We start from the raw sequence: 18555 nt of genomic DNA on the forward strand, positions 1-18555 counted from the left end.
GTATTACAGGGAAGCAGGAGCCAATAAAGTCATAGACTTGGTGAGATTTCAGGGACAACAATATGTACATGCAAATGGTAAAATGGGCAAAATGTCTGAGCGGACAGAAAATGAACAGCCAAATCCACAAACGATGAATCAACTCTTAAATGTTGTCGGCTCACGAAGTTCACCTTAAAGAATCTGTATAAGAATCGATTCGTTCACTAACGACACGTTACTAAAAGTCGCGTCATTTTTGTGCGCCGACGGAGCTGACTTCTGCACGTGTGGAAGGTAAACTAAAGCTGTTAATAAGGTAATGATGTTTGAAGTACATTTCAGGCTTGTTAAATGCAATGTAGACTTAATTCACTTGTTATAGATTTCATGTTTAATTACAGTTACATTCTGTACTGAGGATACATGTTTTGTGCTGTAACCGGTTCATTTAATGTGGAACAGTAAATTAAAAAAGCATTTAACTTCAGATTCGTCTAAAAGGTGGAAAGCGTTTCTTAAAGCGCTTAAAAAACTCTTCCTTGAAAAACGCCCTGAGCTTTCTAAGTTTATGACTGTCTCCAGTGAAAATCAAGTTTTCAACCAAATTAACAGTTCTCTGTCGTGTTTTTTACTATCATTATTATTGTTATTATTTGCTAAGAGCTACCGAGCACGAAATAAGAAGAAGTCAGCAAAATGGCTGAGCATTTCTACATTGAAACGGCAAAGACAGTGTTGTTCCAAACACAATCACAAAGAGATACATTCACAAAACTATCCTAATTCAACGATCATGTTTACAATTTAATTGTGTTTACCTGTGACCTGAAACTATAAACTTTTATCCGAGTCTTTTGACAGGCCTTTTCCCAATGTATTGGGGCAGGATTTGCTTAAAATATTTACTGGAGGACGGCGATAATACAGTAATTAACAGCAAAGATATGCTGTCTGTAACTAAATCTAGTGTTTAGCAGAGCAGCTTTCATTTACATTACATTTATCTACCATTTAAAAAAAAATACTGCATATAGATTACAAATTTATGATGATGATGATGTTAAACTATAGTGTAATCATAAGGTCTTGACCTAGAAACATTGTTTAACTTGAATAAAAATGCTTGTCATCATAATGAAACAGCCCAATATTTTATACAGTAATAAAGTAAATCAGAAAGTATTCATTATATTGTGTATTATATAAATAGAACTCTTTGATGGGGCAGTCAGAGGACCAGTTTTTAGGTTTTGGTTGATTTTCTTATCTTGGCATTATCCTCTAAATGTTCAGGTTTTAGGTCTAATGGATTACTAGAAGAGTACTTTTATTATACTAATATAAACTAGTGATTGATAGAGGCAGGCTTCATTTTACTAAATATTTTAATAATAATCAAAGCAGTGGTCAACCCACAACAGTAGCTGGCAACATAGAAATGTTTGTTGAAAATGATTTTCCCTCTTCATTTTATTTTATGTTTGTTTTAAAGGTTGTGTATAATTCGTTTCCTGTGTGTTTCTGTAGGAAATGAGTGAGGGCACTGAGCGCTTGTTGATCCAGTTTCAGGATGAAGGGGGAGAGGCTCTTGGATCCCCCTTTGACGTTCCCTTGGACATAACACCAGATAAATTGCAGCTGGTTTGCAACGCATTACTTCAGAAGGTAAACTGAACGCACATTCAAGTGCAGATGCAATGGTACAAGAATCTTCATATTTGATGCCAGTACCAGAAAAACGGAATGATTCTTGTTAACACATAACAGTAAAAATGAACCACAGATAATGCCATTTTTACCTGTTACAGCTCATACATTCATTATCTGTAACTGCTTATCTAGTTCAGGGTCACAGTGGGTCCACAGCCTACCTGGAATCATTGGGCGCAACACACCATGGAAGGGGCGCCAGTTCTTCACAGGGCAACACACACCTACGGACACTTTTGAGTCGCCAATCCACCTACCAACATGTGGTGGGTTATTTTTTTGGACTGTGGGAGGAAACCGGAGCACCCGGAGGAAACCCATGCGGACACAGGGAGAACCCACCAACTCCTCACAGACCGTCACCCGGAGCGGGAATCAAACCCACAACCTCCAGGTCCCTGAAGCTGTGTGACTGCAACACTACCTGCTGCTCCACCGTGCTGCCCTGTTACAGCTCAGAAATGTACAAATATCTCTATTGGGATGCATGTCCAAAAGTTTTATATGTAAAATGGACTGTATTGTAGACAGCAAATATTACAGATTTCATTTTAATGAATTCCAATGAGCCACATTCACCTCCGTGTAAGCACAGCCTGCAGCATGTTCTCCTAAAACACTGCTGCTATGAATCCATGTTTTAGAAAAAGCAGAGTCTATCATTACTAGACCGAAATCCACATATGTAATCCTTATCGTGATTAATTATACTCACGCCGGTCTAATGATTCACCTGAGTAAACGTTAAACGTCAGGAGAACGGGGGAGATTCGCGGTTTTGATGGACAGGTCTAGCAGCCAATGGAGATACTGGTTAAAGGAACTGGGTGATTTTTGGTTAAAGGAATTGGATGAAAACCGCTAAGAATGGAGATGTGTGTTTTTAATCAGACAGTGACAATATATGGCCATATGAAGCAAAAGAAAAAATGTGATTTGAAATATGGCTCTCCCATATTTCAAAATTTGTCATGGTTCAAGAGCAACCAGAATAGTAGTGTGTAAACTTGAAGAAATTAAACTACAAAATCAGCCTTCACATTTATCATTAGGGTAGCTTGTGTCAGTTAGGTTAACAGTATTGTTTGGTAATGAAATCTAGATCTGTGCCTGGGAACTACTTGAAACAGTATGGGATTTTAGAATGCACCATGTCAAATAGAGAAAACTGCTTCCAGTCAGAAAGAAATAAAAGATACTAATGTCATTACAATAAAAAGATCAGTACTATTAATTATTGAACCTTGCAAATTTCACCCTACTCTACTGAGTAGTTTATGCCATTCATCTTTTGTAATATCTATGTACGTTGGCCTTTTTCAGGTTTTCCTTTTGGGATCAGATTTAATGGAATTCTGATTTGTACTGTTTGAGGTTCCTCACTTTGTTCCCTTTCTGTCTTATGATTCAGGAGGAGCAAGTCCCACTGCTTTTCTTTGTGCGAGATGCAGAGGTGGTTTCGTCTCTGGGTGTATGTGTGCAGGCTCTGGGTTTGGAGACAGAGCAGGTGCTGCCTGTGGTCTACCAGCCACAAGCTGTGTTCCGTGTAAGGGCAGTGGCTCGCTGCACTAGCTCTCTGCAGGGACACACGGAGGCTGTTATCTCAGTGGCATTTAGTCCCACGGGCAAGTGAGTACAGCAGCCTTCATTAACCTGTCCATTCTGTTTTGAGAAATGCATTCTTAGGTAGCAGCTGTTGCAGGGTTGGTTAAACATCTTTCTACATTGCCACTCAATAATATTTCCTAGTTTAAATAAGGGTACCAGTTTTAGTTTAGCTTACAAATACATAAAAACAAGCATATAAAAACACGTTCATTTGTAGCTTAACAGTAGGTAATATCTGGCGGTGGAGTGTCATGACAGGTGGTGTCACACTGCAAGTCAACCACACATCTTCAGGCAGTATGGCAGGTTAAACAACTAGTAAGGAGAATATTTGAGGGCGCATCCGAAAGCAAAATGAGCTTATATCTGACTTTGTAACGCACCATGTTTACTAGGAATGCAAACAGTTATTCATTGGTTTTTTTTGCAGAACAGGAAAGTGTGCTTTTTTTTAAAAAAAAATCCTTCTTTTAAATAAACTTTTGTCTGTGTGAATGTTATGGCTTAGATTCTTGGCCAGTGGGTCTGGAGATACAACTGTGAGATTCTGGGATCTAACTACAGAGACTCCACATCACACTGCTAGAGGTCAGAATCACTGTGAAAAACACATTGCTTTCAAATGCATAATTTATATTACTCTAAACTTTGATACTAACCTATTGCTGTGTTTAATTGTATCTAATTGTTATGTCTTTAAGGACACACACACTGGGTTTTGTCTATAGCCTGGTCTTCAGATGGCAAGAAGTTAGCATCAGGGTGCAAGAATAGTCAGGTTTGTAGTAATGAATACACTTTTAGCTTCCTGGGCTGATTTGCTGTCATCGTTAAATTTCTGTATATCATCTGTATAGATTTGCATCTGGGACCCAGTCACTGGTCAGCAGATGGGGAAGACACTGACTGGACACACTAAATGGATCACATGGCTTTGTTGGGAGCCGCTGCATTTGTAAGTTGTGCCTATTAATGCTTATATATATTGTTCTCTGAGTGTTTAATACTCTTCAGTGTATTAATTTTCACAAGAGAATGTGCTGCATTACATACACTATTTTTCCTTAAACACAGTGGATACGTTCTTCTAAAACAGAGTATTTATAGGTAGTTTGCCCTGAATTTTAGCAGTAGCAGCTTCAAACATTTTCAGAGATGTTGGAATGTTTCAAAAATAGAATAGGAAGGTAAAGTACTGTTGTTGGAGGATAAGTGCTGGAAGGTACCTCTCCAACTTATCATCAAGATATTAGAAGTAGCCCCATCATTCCAGAGATCAAAGCTCTGTTGGTCCTTGGCCAAAGCATGAGGTATTTATACCCCTCTAGGCCAAACATGGCATTGAGCATTGATTAGAACCAGCATCCCTATGGAGATTATACAAGCTGTGCATGTACATTTGAACTTTTGCATGTACTTATGGACATATAGTGTATGTATGTATTCATCTGTCAAATATTTTTTTTTTTATATCATGGATTATAACTTGCCGCATTTACTCTTTTCTGTCATAGAAACCCTGAATGCAGATATTTGGCCAGTTCCTCAAAAGATTGCACTATTCGCATTTGGGACACAGTGCTGGGCCGCTGCGATAAGATCCTAACAGGCCACACCCATTCAGTCACCTGTGTTAAATGGGGAGGGGACAGCCTCTTGTACACTTCTTCCCAAGACAGGACTATTAAAGTCTGGAGGGCAAAAGATGTAAGAACAAAGAGCTTAATATTGTGTGGGTGTTTTGTGGGTCCTATAATTGATTGATCCATGTACTGTTATGTATTACATCCACTAAGGCTGTTGCTTAACTTAGCCCTGTCAGTTTAAAGTTTGACTGGTCCAACAGAATATACTGCAGTGAAATATTTGACACCAAATGACCCATAATGCTGAACTTAACTTTAGTGTGACCAGTTTTTTTCAAAATGTCTTTTCTAAAGAAAAAAAAGGTTTAAAAGTAAAAGTACCATCATTTTCTGAATGAATGTCTTCTCTCTTCAGGGGGTTCAGTGTCGGACCTTGCAGGGTCATGCTCACTGGGTGAATACGTTAGCCCTCAGTACTGACTATGTCCTTCGCACAGGAGCCTTTGAGCCAGCAACTGCCACCATCAACCCTCAGGACATTGCTGGCTCATGTAAGAAGTCAAAAACACCTTCATTTAGGGTTCCTATTAGTACTGGATTCGTGTAAATGTTTGTTTTATTAATGGGGTTTTATTTATATTTCACAGTGGAAGAGATCAAGGAAAGGGCATTGAAGCGATATAACAAAGTTAGAGTAAGTGAACGAAGTGATTTAAATTTCATAACGTGTTGGGAGTTCACTTTTTGATTTAAGTGACTGTTCTTTCTGATCCTTAGGGTGAGGGGACTGAGCGGTTGGTGTCTGGTTCTGATGACTTCACATTGTTTCTATGGAACCCAGCAGAGGAGAAGAAGCCTGTTGCCCGCTTGACTGGTCACCAGGCGCTGGTCAATGAAGTGCTTTTCTCTCCTGACACACGGCTACTCGCTAGTGCTTCTTTCGATAAATCTATCAAAATTTGGGATGGCAGAACTGGAAAGTAAGGCATATTTCCTTCTGAGAGATATTTTGCACAAAGAATTTCAAAAATAAATGTTTGAAATATTTTAAAAAAGCATTGGAATAGTTAAACATTGCATATTTTACAGCTTCTTTTGTATGTTATAATGTAGGAAGACACCATGCTGGTAAAGCAATGCTGAAGATCCTTCAGTGTAGACAAAAACCATATGTCGATCCATTTGCACAATATTTTTGTTGTTCACTATGGTTAATAAGTGCACATGGTGGTGCAGCAGGTAGTGTCGCAGTCACACAGCTCCAGGGACCTGGAGGTTGTGGGTTCGATTCCTGCTCCGGGTGACTGTCTGTGAGGAGTTGGTGTGTTCTCCCTGTGTCTGCGTGGGTTTCCTCCGGGTGCTCCGGTTTCCTCCCACAGTCCAAAAACATACGTTGGCAGGTGGATTGGCGACTCAAAAGTGTCCGTGTGTGTGTCTGTGTTGCCCTGTGAAGGACTGGCGCCCCCTCCAGGGTGTATTCCCGCCTTGCGCCAAATGATTCCAGGTAGGCTCTGGACCCACCGTGACCCTGAACTGGATAAGGGTTACAGATAATGAATGAATGAATGAATGAATGAACTATGGTTAATATGTCAGATTTGTCAATAATAGTGGCGAGACTTAAGGCACTTAATAATGATAAAAATGTGGAAAGCTACAGTTGATGGACAGTAAAAACAAGCAAATGTGCATACATTTTATCCAAGAAAATGCATCTATTGCTTTTTCTATCACGAGCCAATACAAGAAACTAAATCCAGAGATGCATTACTGTGTTACAGCTGGTCAGAAAATGAGAAAAGCATTTTTTATAGTTTATCTTCTAGAACGTTATATTTGATGAAATGTGAATAACTCCTGTTAACTGTTATAATTATTTTGATAACATTGATTATATATACTATTATTGCAATTAATCTACCATTATAGATTTTTGTTTTTCTCTGATACAGAGAAGTTAGGGTTAGGGTAATAACCACTTTTTTAAATAAAAGCAGGGAAATATTATTGGTAGTGATTCTCAGAATTGGGCACCAGGAGAATTATAACTTGACTGACAAATATAGAGAGGTGTAGGCATTACCAGTAGAGTACAGCAGAGGGTGCTCAAGATCCATTAATATTCATTGGGAGCATAATTTCAGTATGGCCTGTTGTGAAACAATGGAAACTAGAAAATTCTCTTTAATGTATACTGCATTTCCCATTATGCTGTCTAGCCTTTAAATGGTTCAGCAGTAAAAAATATCAGTGCCGTTTTACCTGCAGGTATCTGACATCACTTCGGGGCCATGTGGGGGCTGTGTACCAAGTGGCCTGGTCAGCAGACAGCCGCCTGCTTGTGAGTGGAAGCAGTGACAGCACTCTGAAGGTCTGGGACGTGAAGACAGGCAAACTGAACGTGGATCTGCCAGGCCATGCTGATGAGGTGAGAGGATTGAGGACTGATCATCAGTGTAGAGGAACATCACACACCATTTTATACGTGTTTACTTGTATAGTCATGAGTCAGCCTGTGGCCAGCACATGCCCAAACTGGGAATGTGAGAAGATCTATTGTATATGTGTCTACATTGTCCCTTCAAAATGAAAATGTTGTTTCGCCTAAATACGTATAAGGTTACGTACATACTAACAGCAAGCTAACACTTGTGTTCACATAAATGACATGTAAGAAGTTGTACTAAAAATGTCAGCAGTAATGTATCAAGGGAAAGCACCTTAAATTGCCCATCTGGACATGGATTATACCACTTAAAACCTTTCATCAGTATTACATATTTTGAAGTTATTTCCAAGGAAAAACAAACCTCAATGATTTAGAAGTGGCTCAAGCAAACTTATGGGATTAATTCCTTAGGTTTGTGATGTAAGAAACCTTGGCTGCCTGAAGTCGCCTGTGTGAGGCCATTTTGGAGCATTGTCATTTGAAAGTGAAAATGCGCACACAGCATTTTACTGCTTTTTTTCACTTGTGATACGTCTACTAGTGTATAAACAAGACATGTTAACGATTTTACAAATTCACTGGAGGAGGTGTTTCAATACAATATGGAAAAGGTTTGTGTGTTTGTTTGGTGAGGTTGCTGTTCTCGTATTAGTTCAGTGTGTAGCACTGTTTGCTTGCCTCTAGTGTTATTTGTGTTAGGGGATTTAACAATCTTGCAATTCAGGCAGATGATGTTTACAGGGGATTATAGCAGCCATTTGTTAAAGTATATTGATTATCCCAGAGCTCATGACCAGAGTTTAGACGTATCTTTCAATTTTATATTAAATATTTGCCTTGCTTTTATCAAAGCCATGTTAAATATGTGTGGTGGCAGGTTTTCGCAGTAGACTGGAGTCCTGATGGTCAGAGAGTGGCCAGCGGTGGGAAAGACAAGTGTCTACGCATGTAAGTGCTGTCATGTTGTTTTAAACTTGGACGGATACACTCAAGTATGTTACACCTCCTGCTTTTAACACCTGGTACGTCTGTTGTTTTCTTCCTACAGATGGAGAAGGTAGTGGAGCGTGTCCCCTTCTGTCTTGCGTTTATCAGCCAATCAGGTGACTCACTGCCCGTCTTCATCACCCAATGGTCCACCCATCAGGAAGATGGAGAGCTGTATCATTTTGAGGAGCCTTAACCTAATCACCCAGTGCCCTCACATGCACTGTGAAAATGAACAGGACACGCGCTATGCTTATGGACCTGGCAATCTTATGCCATGGCTGACAGAAGAAAGAGCTCAGACATGTTGACTTTTCTGAATGAAATTGTTCTGAGCTAAATCATTTAAATAAGCACCCAGCAGACATGACTCAATCTCTGTAATCCCCACCCACCCTGCTTGTAATTGTTTAATCCCAAACAAGGCTTTCGGCATCTGTTCTACCCTTCAGAGATTACTCCATTCATAGAGACAAACATACTTAATGACAGCCATGATTTGACTGCATTTTCTTTTGTAAGAACAAACTCCTTTGACCCACCATTTTTGACTGTTAACCAGATGTCCTCCACAGAACAAACATTACAAATCCAATTAAGAACAATAGTTAATATCTGAATAAATACATTTTTTTTGGTCTCATGTTATCACAATAAAACTGTCAATAATCAGATAATGTGCCAAAAAGTAAATTCAGCTGAAGCTAGGAAAAACGATTTATTCCACTGTCCTTACATGGCGTCATGTGCTTTGACTGGGAGTCTGCAATTTGTCCTTACAGGCTTTCTAAAGTCTTTAGTGGAAGACTTTAGAACACAGGCTGTCTTGTCTAATTTAGCATGGGGTTACTTACCAGTTCCAACAAGTACTGTCATTTCCACTTTATTATATATTGAATTTGTTTAATATTCCATTGTGTATTGGACAAAGGTTTAGCTCACCATGAATAAAAAGCATTTAAAAAAAATTACAAGTCCACATCAAATCCAACTTGAGAAATGACAGGTAACATCATACAAAACCATCATATACACGTTTAAACCATTTCCACGTTTTAAATATATTTTAGTGCAACGGATATAAAATTGTAAGCTGTGTGCGTACATGTACATTGGGGAGGAGGGGCGGGACTTGTTTTAATCTTTTGGTTTTACCACATAAGTGGGTTAGTATGAGTAAGAGCATGGTGGTGAAGACACTTGCATGGTTTTACATTAAGTGAAAGTGCTACTGTATGATACGGTATGCTAGGCAGAAACATCAGCAATATACTGTGAATCAAAACCCACATAGCTTTTTTTTTTTTACGTCTTTCTTCCTCATGCCCTCGCTCTTTTGTAGAGCGTGCAGACACAGATGGCTGCAAAATCCATTGCTCTGAGCCAGGGGTCAGTGTAAGACTCATGCTCTTCACTTGAGTGACACAGCCAACTGCGTATGCTTCTCTACAGTGTCAGCTGTTAACCCACTTCAGTCTGTCCTCCAAACTTGGTTCAGCAGCTTCACAACCTCCTCATACAAGACAAAGACGATGGCTACGTCCAGACACACCCGACCTAGCCGTGGGACAGTACCTTTGTAGAACCTATAGCAAGTATAAGTTAGAAAACGAATTGGTAATGAAAACCTGTTGAGAAAATTTAGACATAAGAGTACATAGCAAATTCTTACGCTTGAGGGCCCTCATTCTTCAGTATCTGAAAAGCACAATCTAGGGTGTTCTTGTAACGATGGGCTTCCAAACCCTAAGATAAAATAAATGAACAACTTACTGATGGAACATTAAAATGCCTGTTAGGAAAATGTTGAACAGCATAGAGGTGTACCTGCATCCTAGTCTTCACTACATCCAGGGGAGTGTTACCAAATACGCTTGCTGCACCCGCAGTTGCACCAAAAATGGCTGTGACTAGTGGATGCATATCACGACTAGGGTCATCACCTAGAGACACAGCAAGAGAGTCATGCTATTTTAGACACCAAAGACATTATGGAACCGGCTTTTAACTTACTCACATGCTCATATCTACACACGTTTAACCAAATGCTACACAAAGGGCGAAACGCTATTTGGTGTTTTGTGGCAAGAAGGTGGTCGTTTTTTATGCTGCATCTGTCTCTCACCTTTGTACCAGTTGCGAAGAAGGTTCATGACATAAAAGCGTATAGCTTGATTGGTTCCTTGTTTCAGCACAGTAGCAGTCAGCCCTTGATATGTCCCACGAACTCCTGCCAATGACATTTATTTAAATATAAGAATGTGAAATGTAATGCTACATATAAAAGAAGGAAAGCTTTTTCATTTTTTATGTCCTGTCAGTTCCACACTTAACAGCAACCTTAGCTGAGATGATTAGAAAATGTACTGAAAAACATTAGTTTGGTTTGATTCTTCTGCAGCCTCACTTTTCTAGCAATGAATTATAAAATCTATAAATGAAACTGTAAACACAAACCAAGGAATCCTAGTTCCAGTCAGGCAGCATCTAGCAAAACTCAAGCATATATTTGTGGATAGATGAAACAAGCTATTTTTCTGGCATAGTTCTAAATTTTTTAAATATTATCTTAAATATTTGTTAATAAAAAGTTGCCAGCTAACTGTGTTAGTCCAGTAGTTTCTGGTGACTCCAAATTGCTACCTCTCTTACCACTGGAAACATTCTGAGCACGGTTTTAAAAAATACGTTTTATTATGTAACTAAACACAAGTGTTGAATAAGTGAAACAAATATCACACAGGTAAGTTAGCTTTACTCTAAAATTCAATTCCTATATTAAAAGACAGTACACTGTGTCTTCTTTATACCTTGATCACGAATGATTTCGCGTACACCATGGAAGAAGCCCCTGTACCGTGGCTGAAGGGAGCACTGGTCATGGATTAACTTCACCTGAAGCAAATTCAGGGAGGGGAAAAAAGGCTTATTTTTGTATACTTTAAGTACATTTAAACAAAGCACATTTGGATAAAGTGCTGATGTACTGGTGCAATGTGCAAATTGTCTAACCTTTAGCGTTTCCATTGGACAGACCACTACTACAGCTTCAGTGACGCCTGCGCCCAGCCCACACAGCAAGCTTCGCGTGTTATCAAGCCGACCATTATCATCTCGCATTGGGTTGCTCAGAACCTCAAATGTGCCAAACCTAGCACCGACACATAAAAGGGGGTAAAGGAGGTAATGATGTTTAATGAGGATAGGAGATGCCACAAGTTGTATATTTTTAACCAGTACAGAATTCTATAAAGACAAAGAATATTGCTGATAATTGTTACTAATGTATTTTGCTGTCATGTAATTATGATTTAATAAAACCTGTAGTTATTAAAAGACAAATATGCATTAAATGTAATGTACCTTTAAAACTAATATAAAAATGACAATAATGTGGACATCCAATCTATATTTGAGGGTACAGTTATTTGTAATATTACACTATTATTCTGACAAGCTGGTGCACATAATGACAAACTGAAGTTCTATATGTTGAAATTGAATTAAATGGGGAAAAACTAAATATTTGTTCTAGTTTTCTAATCTCTAAACAACGTTTGTATGTTTATAAATCAAATATGGGAATAACCGTTTTACAATCACAGTATTTTAAAACATTTCAAATGGATTTTCTTACCTAACAGCAGACTTGGGGATGGAGCCATAAAGCAGCGAGCTAAGGCCTCTGTACAGCCCTCTCAGTCCATGATCCTGAACAGTCAGCTTCACACAATCCCCTAGGCACACATTTACAATTCACAATGTTTTCAGCATCTGTCTGACAGACTGAGCATTTAAGACCAGAATCATCTATCCCTACTGAGCTGTATTTTATACTGGGTCTTAATTAAATCAATGTCAGCATATCTGTGAGTAGTAGGACTGCTTAAACAAACTCAAATTAGTTGTGCAAGTGTGGTGCAGAAATGCACAGGGTTGGGATTCTCCGCACCTATCCCTCTGTATCTAGGGGGGTTGGCCCGTTCATCCAGCTGCAGCTGGGTCTTCACATACTCTGTTGGGAAGGTGATGCAGATCTCAATAGCACCTGCAATACCACCTGTATGACATAAAAGATCAATTATCAAAGATTAAGCAAAAAGGCAGTTTAAAAATCAAACACAATGAGTAATACAAATCCCACCTGCTTGTTTTAGAACTAAAGACTTGCTTAAAAGATCTTTTATGGTTTACTTTTCAGCACATTATGTGTGCCGACCATTTAAAACTGTTAGGAAATGTTTCAGAAGATACACTGTATTATTTAGAAGTCAATATATGTGTATGAATTACTTAGAATGTGTAAAAATATTATGGGGATCTGGCTGTAGGATTTTGCCAAAAAAAATATATTGGCAGTAAAAAGTATGTCCTAGTAGATGTAACAAAACCCATAATTAAGCTGTGTGAGGACTTAAGCTAGTCTTACTGTAAAAAAATTAAAGAACATTCTAGAAAACTTGGCAGACAAGTAACTACTGTCTTATTTTGAAGCCAGTCTGTTTAAGACCAACTGGACAAATCTGGATTGTACAGTTAACATTCAGGTTCATAACCAAGGGAAATTGAATTATTCAGTTTTGGCGTGTGCAATGTAATATCTTTTGTTGAAATTGTTGGTTTGTTTTTTTACAGCGTCATTGTCCTCTCTCCAAAGGGGGACTGTCCCGCCATGATGGCTCTAAAGATGACAGTGGGCTAACGGTAGCTAGCTTTAGGGCAATGGGGGAGGTCACTATCAAGAGTAAAGGCTGGCTGCCGCTAATGTTGTTAGCTCGTTAGTCAATGCCAAAACAGACAAAAGATAGAAAAACGTTGAGTTACAGAAGATGCTCGAATAGGTTTCCTCAACACCGTTGTTCAGGGTGAAAACAGACGTTTGACCCAGTGTTGCGCCTCACATGCGCCAGTGTTGTTGTGCGGTGATCCACAGAAATAACGTTAACGTTAGCTGTAGTTCGGCTAAAACCGCCACACTGAGCGTTTACCTGCGAGAATAGCCTTCCCCGGGTGGGTGACTTTTCTCCCTCCCACAGCCGCAGCCGCCAAACTCCTCTGTCCTGCACAGATGTGGTGAATTGGTGTGAATCTGTCCGCCGCGACTCCACAGACGCTGCCCCTTAAGCTGGACGGCTGCAGAAAGGGGGTCAGCGCCGCAGGATGCTGCTGCTGCTGAGATCTGCATCCCTGCCTCAAACCCGCATCTTTACAGGGCCCGTCCGACACAGAGAACGGTTGGTACAGAGACGACATTTCCAGCAGTTTCTCAGCGCAACCGAACAAATAAGTAAACACTAATGCTTTCACCAGCCGATACAGAGCCCGTCCAATGAAGCAGAGACAACACAATCACTGGCAGGCCACTCTGTGGCGTGGTGCTGTGATCCTCATGAATATTAATCACGTCTCATACGACCGGCCTCACTATTGGTCGAGCTGCGTGATTTGGTTTATTTATTCATCTATTCCACCTGCTTAATATTAAGAGGTCCTCTCCACCAATGGCTTTAGAGTATGGCTGCAGGTCACGAGCTGGCACGATGTTTGCTAGGAAACACATGATTGGTCAATATAAGGAAAATTAAATGAGCGTAAATAAAATGTAGGGCATCCGCGCTCACGCGAGAGCAGGGGGGGATAATGTAAACAAGCAGCGACGGAAAGAAATAAAATCTTAATATCTGAAAGAAACAAGTAATGTTACAGCAGGGTTACAGAGTAAAGTTAGAGAAGATTCTAAGGAATGTAATTATTTCTTGCACACTTCAGAACAGGTTCAGCAACGTATATAGTGTAGTTCTTATTTGAACTTTCCAACTTGTGCAGTTTTGTAGTTTTATCCCTGCATCCAATCTTGCGTAAATAATCAATGTTTGGAGGGTTTTTGTCTGTTTATTTATTTTCTTTATTGGGAGATTGGGGCAGATGAATCCATCTTTGCAAAGTCATCTTTGCACAGTCCATGAAATATGTATTTTCTGTGCCCTCTAATGGCGCCCTGACCTGTTCCTGTCTTGCACCCAGTGATACGGACTCGTTTACAAATGCGTAAATGTTAATCCACAAATTAAACACAAGTCACAAATATGTTTCACTATTCACAAATGAATACATAATACATGTGTCTCACTGTCTGCAATTTGTATAAATACAGTTACATTCATAAATGTTTTTGGTTTTCATAACTATCATAATTTTATGTGAAAATAAAAACATTTGTTTACATTTACATTGCATATATTTGTAAAGTCGAAGTCTCGAATTTAAAATGTATTTGTAAATTGTAGAATCTGCATTTGTGTATTTGTTCATTTCCTCCTTTCGCATTTCACCCGATCCAAATACAAATGCAACCTGATCCACAAACGTGGCCAGCAGGCTTTTTTAAAGTATTTTGAGACTAGTCTCTCTCCATACAGTTCAAACCTAAACTGATTGAGCAGTATGAACAAACTAATAAATAATTAATTATTTAATATGTCAAATTACGGTACAATACCTGCTATTTAAAACATTCATATTAAAGCAAACAGGTCAATTCAAAGTAACGATAGGTAAAAGTGTCTTATGCAGAGAATGAAGAACACCCTCTGTGTGTGTTGTTCTCTGTTCCTTTTTTTATAACTGTTCTGATAAGGTATGGACTTAAGTCCTGTGCTTTGGAAACTTTGGCTCCCCCGACATTTTGTTTTGCCTTCCCTTTTCCATCCTGAGCGCATGCAGTGAATTCCACAACAGACTCATATCTTTTTAAAGCAGTGACACCTGAGGGCCTTGCATATAGAAATTTCACCTGATTTTCTGGATCTTTTAGGGATATTGCATACCATAAGTGATTAAATCACCAATTATGTTATTATTTTAAGTTGTAAAATGTCACTGTTGAATATTTTTACAGAGTGGTCCCTCCCCTCTTTAAATCTGAAACACTCAGCTTCTCTGAGATGCTCTTTTTTTAAACCCAGTCATGTCAGTATCCTGTTATCAAAACCAGTCTTTGTTTCCCTGTCCCAACATTTTTTGGAATGTGTTGCAAATTGTAAATATTTATTTATTTTTCAATTGTTATGTTATTTTTTTTTATTTCTTAACTAAAAGCTCTCAAGGATTACAATAATACAGGGTTGCATAACTCCAGTCCTGGAGGGCCAGTATCCAGTAAAGTTTGGTGATTCCTTTGCTCACACACACCTGATTCAACTCTGTTAATTGTTGTAATGTACATGTTAATTGACAGGTTTAAGGGTTGTGTTTTAGCAGAGGAATCACCAAACTTTACTGGACACCGGCCCTCCAGGACTGGTGTTGTGCACCCCTGCAATAATATAACAGGCGATGATTGACTGACAAAGGATAGATGGATTTACCGTTTATTTTGACATCTTTATTGACTTATGTCTGGATGTCAGTCTTGTCAGTTGTCATGGAGTCATGGAATGGAATAAATGAGGACAAAGCACTTTAGATGTGCCTCAGTGAGGTCTCTGTACATTTTGAGTACTTCCTTCTGCTCCTGCTCTTCATGTTTCCAAGTCATAGGTGTAGATTTAAATCTGGCCCACAGGAAAACAGGTCTATGACATTACTTTTAAATCAGACTACTGTAATGAACTTTTAAATTCATTCATTGTAACCTTCTGTAACCACTTATCCAGCTCAGGTTCCGGAGTCTCCCCAAAATCACTGGGCATAAGGTGAGAGGGCGCTAACCCTACGCAAGACGACACATGCGCACACACTCACACCTAAGAACAGTTTTGAGTAGCCAAACCACCTACCAATGTGTGTTTTTGGACCATGGGAGGTAACTCACACAGATACAGGGAGAACACACAAAACTCGAAGCCACAGGCACAGGATGCTGGATCTGTGTGATAATGACACCACCTGTACTTCATATACTAAACATTCATTCATTCATTCATTATCTGTAACCGCTTATCTATTTCAGGGTCGCGGTGGGTCCAGAGTCTTCCTGGAATCATTGGGCACAAGGCGGGAATACACCCTGGAGGGGGCACCAGTCCTTCACAGGGCAACACAGACACACACACACACACATTCACTCACACACTCACACCTACGGACACTTTTTGAGTCGCCAATCCACCTACCAACGTGTGTTTTTGGACTGTGGGAGGAAACCGGAGCACCCAGAGGAAACCCACACGGACACAGGGAGAACACACCAAACTCCTCACAAACAGTCACCTGGAGTGGAAACCGAACTCACAACCTCCAGGCCCCTGGAGCTGTGTGACTGCGACACTACCTGCTGCACCACCGTGCCGCCCATATACTAAACAACCTAACCCATTTTAATTTTACTATTTCACCAATTTACCTGTATCACCAGATTGTACAGCTCTTTTTCCAAGTATCTAAGTGTCAGACGAGAATTCTAGAGTTTGTTGTATTTAAGCAAGTATTTTATTAATACTCTTATTTCAGTGTTGAGTTTAACATCTTCAAATAGCCAGCAGAATTTTGTTTTTACAAAGTTCAACTATCCATTTTTAATCTAGAAATACACCATTAACTTAATATAAACATGACATGTTAATACCAGGGTGGCACGGTGGTGCAGCAGGTAGTGTCATACAGTTCCACGGACCTGGAGGTTGTGGGTTCGAGTCCCGCTCCGGGTGACTGTCTGTGATGAGTTGGTGTGTTCTCCCTGTGTCCGCGTGGGTTTCCTCCGGGTGCTCCGGTTTCCTCCCACAGTCCAAAAACACATGTTGGTAGGTGGATTGGTGATTAAAAAATGTCAGTAGGTGTGAGTGAATGTGTGTGTGTTGCCCTGTAAAGGACTGGCACCCCCTCCAGGGTGTATTCCAGCCTTGCGCCCATTGATTCCAGGTAGTCTCTGGACCCACCGCGACCCTGAACTGGATAAGCGGTTAACAGATAATAAATGAATGAATGTTAATACCAATCTCAAACCCTAACAGCTTTTTGCCTAGCCTAGGCTGCAGCCCCAGAGGATGATTATAGACCTTCCAATAGTCCATCACTCAGCTGGAACTGAGCCTCACACCCTCTAAGCCCCAAAATGGCTGATGTCTGCTTTGATGAATTTGCACCTAGTTTCCAGTTTCCAAGTTGCATCTTGATTCCAGGACCCTATGAGTATCTGATAAAATTGTTAAGGTAAACACATCACTTATTCCATTGATTTATTAGTCTTACCTCTGCTTTAGAAAAAAGGGTCTATGTTTGCAAAGCTTTTGTTGAATTCCTCTAATAGACAGAGACAGATATGAGACCTCATAAACAAGTGGAATGGAATAAAGGTCTCCACACTGTGCCCAAATGCCACATTCATTGCTATGGATCATCTCAAGTGACTTATAATGAAGGCTGTCTTTGCCAGCTCAGCTCCTCCAGTGGGGTTCTGTGGGTTACTTGAATGCAGCAGACCACCAAACTACAAGGAGCCCAGACAGTGGACATAACTGAGAGCACCTGCTTGTTTAGGCCTCTATGCCTCTGTAATGTATTTAATAACGTAGAAGCAGAATAAGTACTGATACCTTGTTGAGCACATCACCCTGTAACTGTTGTGGCACTTCAGTGAGACGTGACAGTGATTCTGTTCAGACAATCACAGAATTGTCACCCAACTGCCTCAAACACACGTCAATAAGTTAGGCCCAACTCTACAGCTGTCCTTAAGATCTGGTCTGCTCCAGTGCAGTTCTCTCCTCATTTGTTTCATTTTTTATTGTTCTTATTCTCTGTATCCCTCTTCAAATCCACCTCAATGGTCTCAACAGTCCCCTGTTCAACTGATTAGGTGCTCTTCAGAGATGCCCTCCACACCAGAGCCAGGGTTCTCCATCTCATAAGGTCAGATGGGTTCGTCTTGTAGCTTTTGTGTGTAGCTTGCACCTTATAATTAGAGCTTGATTTTACCCTTGGATTCAAGGTCCCAGGTAGGGTGGACATTTTCCTGTGCGTGCATGTGTGTGTTTGTGAGTGTGTGTGTGTGTGTGTGTGTGTATGATTGTTGTGTTATGGTAAATGTTTAGATTTTGTGTCTCCTCATTGAGGATCAGGGTTTTTAAATGTTTAAGATTACTTAATTTTAACACGTACTCCCCATAAATCCCAGAGCTTAGGCTCCCTGGTCCTCAGTGACTCCTATCAAGAACAGACCTGTAATTAGGATAATGAAGAATTCATTTAATATGTACACCCTTTCTGTTATCATTATGACATAATTTATGAAAC

General features: G+C 39.8%; 2 protein-coding genes across 3 annotated transcripts; one reads left to right on the forward strand and one right to left on the reverse strand.

The window, feature by feature from the left end:
- The first annotated feature begins 141 nt into the window (after nt 1-141).
- nle1 (notchless homolog 1 (Drosophila)) lies at nt 142-9212 on the forward strand. Of its 2 annotated transcripts, none has more exons than XM_066651321.1 (13): nt 142-298; nt 1510-1647; nt 3104-3321; nt 3809-3888; nt 4002-4078; nt 4158-4255; nt 4815-5007; nt 5302-5437; nt 5534-5580; nt 5664-5866; nt 7155-7314; nt 8213-8283; nt 8384-9211. In XM_066651321.1, the coding sequence occupies exons 2-13, from the start codon at nt 1513-1515 to the stop codon at nt 8394-8396; spliced, it is 1431 nt and encodes a 476-aa protein (XP_066507418.1). In that variant the 5' UTR covers nt 142-298; nt 1510-1512; the 3' UTR covers nt 8397-9211. The 2 variants fall into 2 exon arrangements, with proteins under 2 accessions (XP_066507418.1, XP_066507419.1); XM_066651322.1 differs by having other exon boundaries at nt 199-276; nt 8384-9212.
- Nucleotides 9213-9228: 16 nt separating this feature from the next.
- Nucleotides 9229-13729, reverse strand: slc25a1a (solute carrier family 25 member 1a). The gene is made up of 9 exons (XM_066651323.1): nt 13311-13729; nt 12275-12382; nt 11960-12059; nt 11335-11473; nt 11133-11217; nt 10448-10552; nt 10150-10265; nt 9995-10068; nt 9229-9908 (listed from the first exon to the last, which is right to left on the reverse strand). The coding sequence occupies exons 1-9, from the start codon at nt 13573-13575 to the stop codon at nt 9794-9796; spliced, it is 1107 nt and encodes a 368-aa protein (XP_066507420.1). The 5' UTR covers nt 13576-13729; the 3' UTR covers nt 9229-9793.
- Between the last annotated feature and the right edge of the window lie 4826 nt (nt 13730-18555).

This window comes from Hoplias malabaricus, chromosome 18 (assembly GCF_029633855.1).
Source record: "Hoplias malabaricus isolate fHopMal1 chromosome 18, fHopMal1.hap1, whole genome shotgun sequence".
NCBI lineage: Eukaryota > Metazoa > Chordata > Actinopteri > Characiformes > Erythrinidae > Hoplias > Hoplias malabaricus.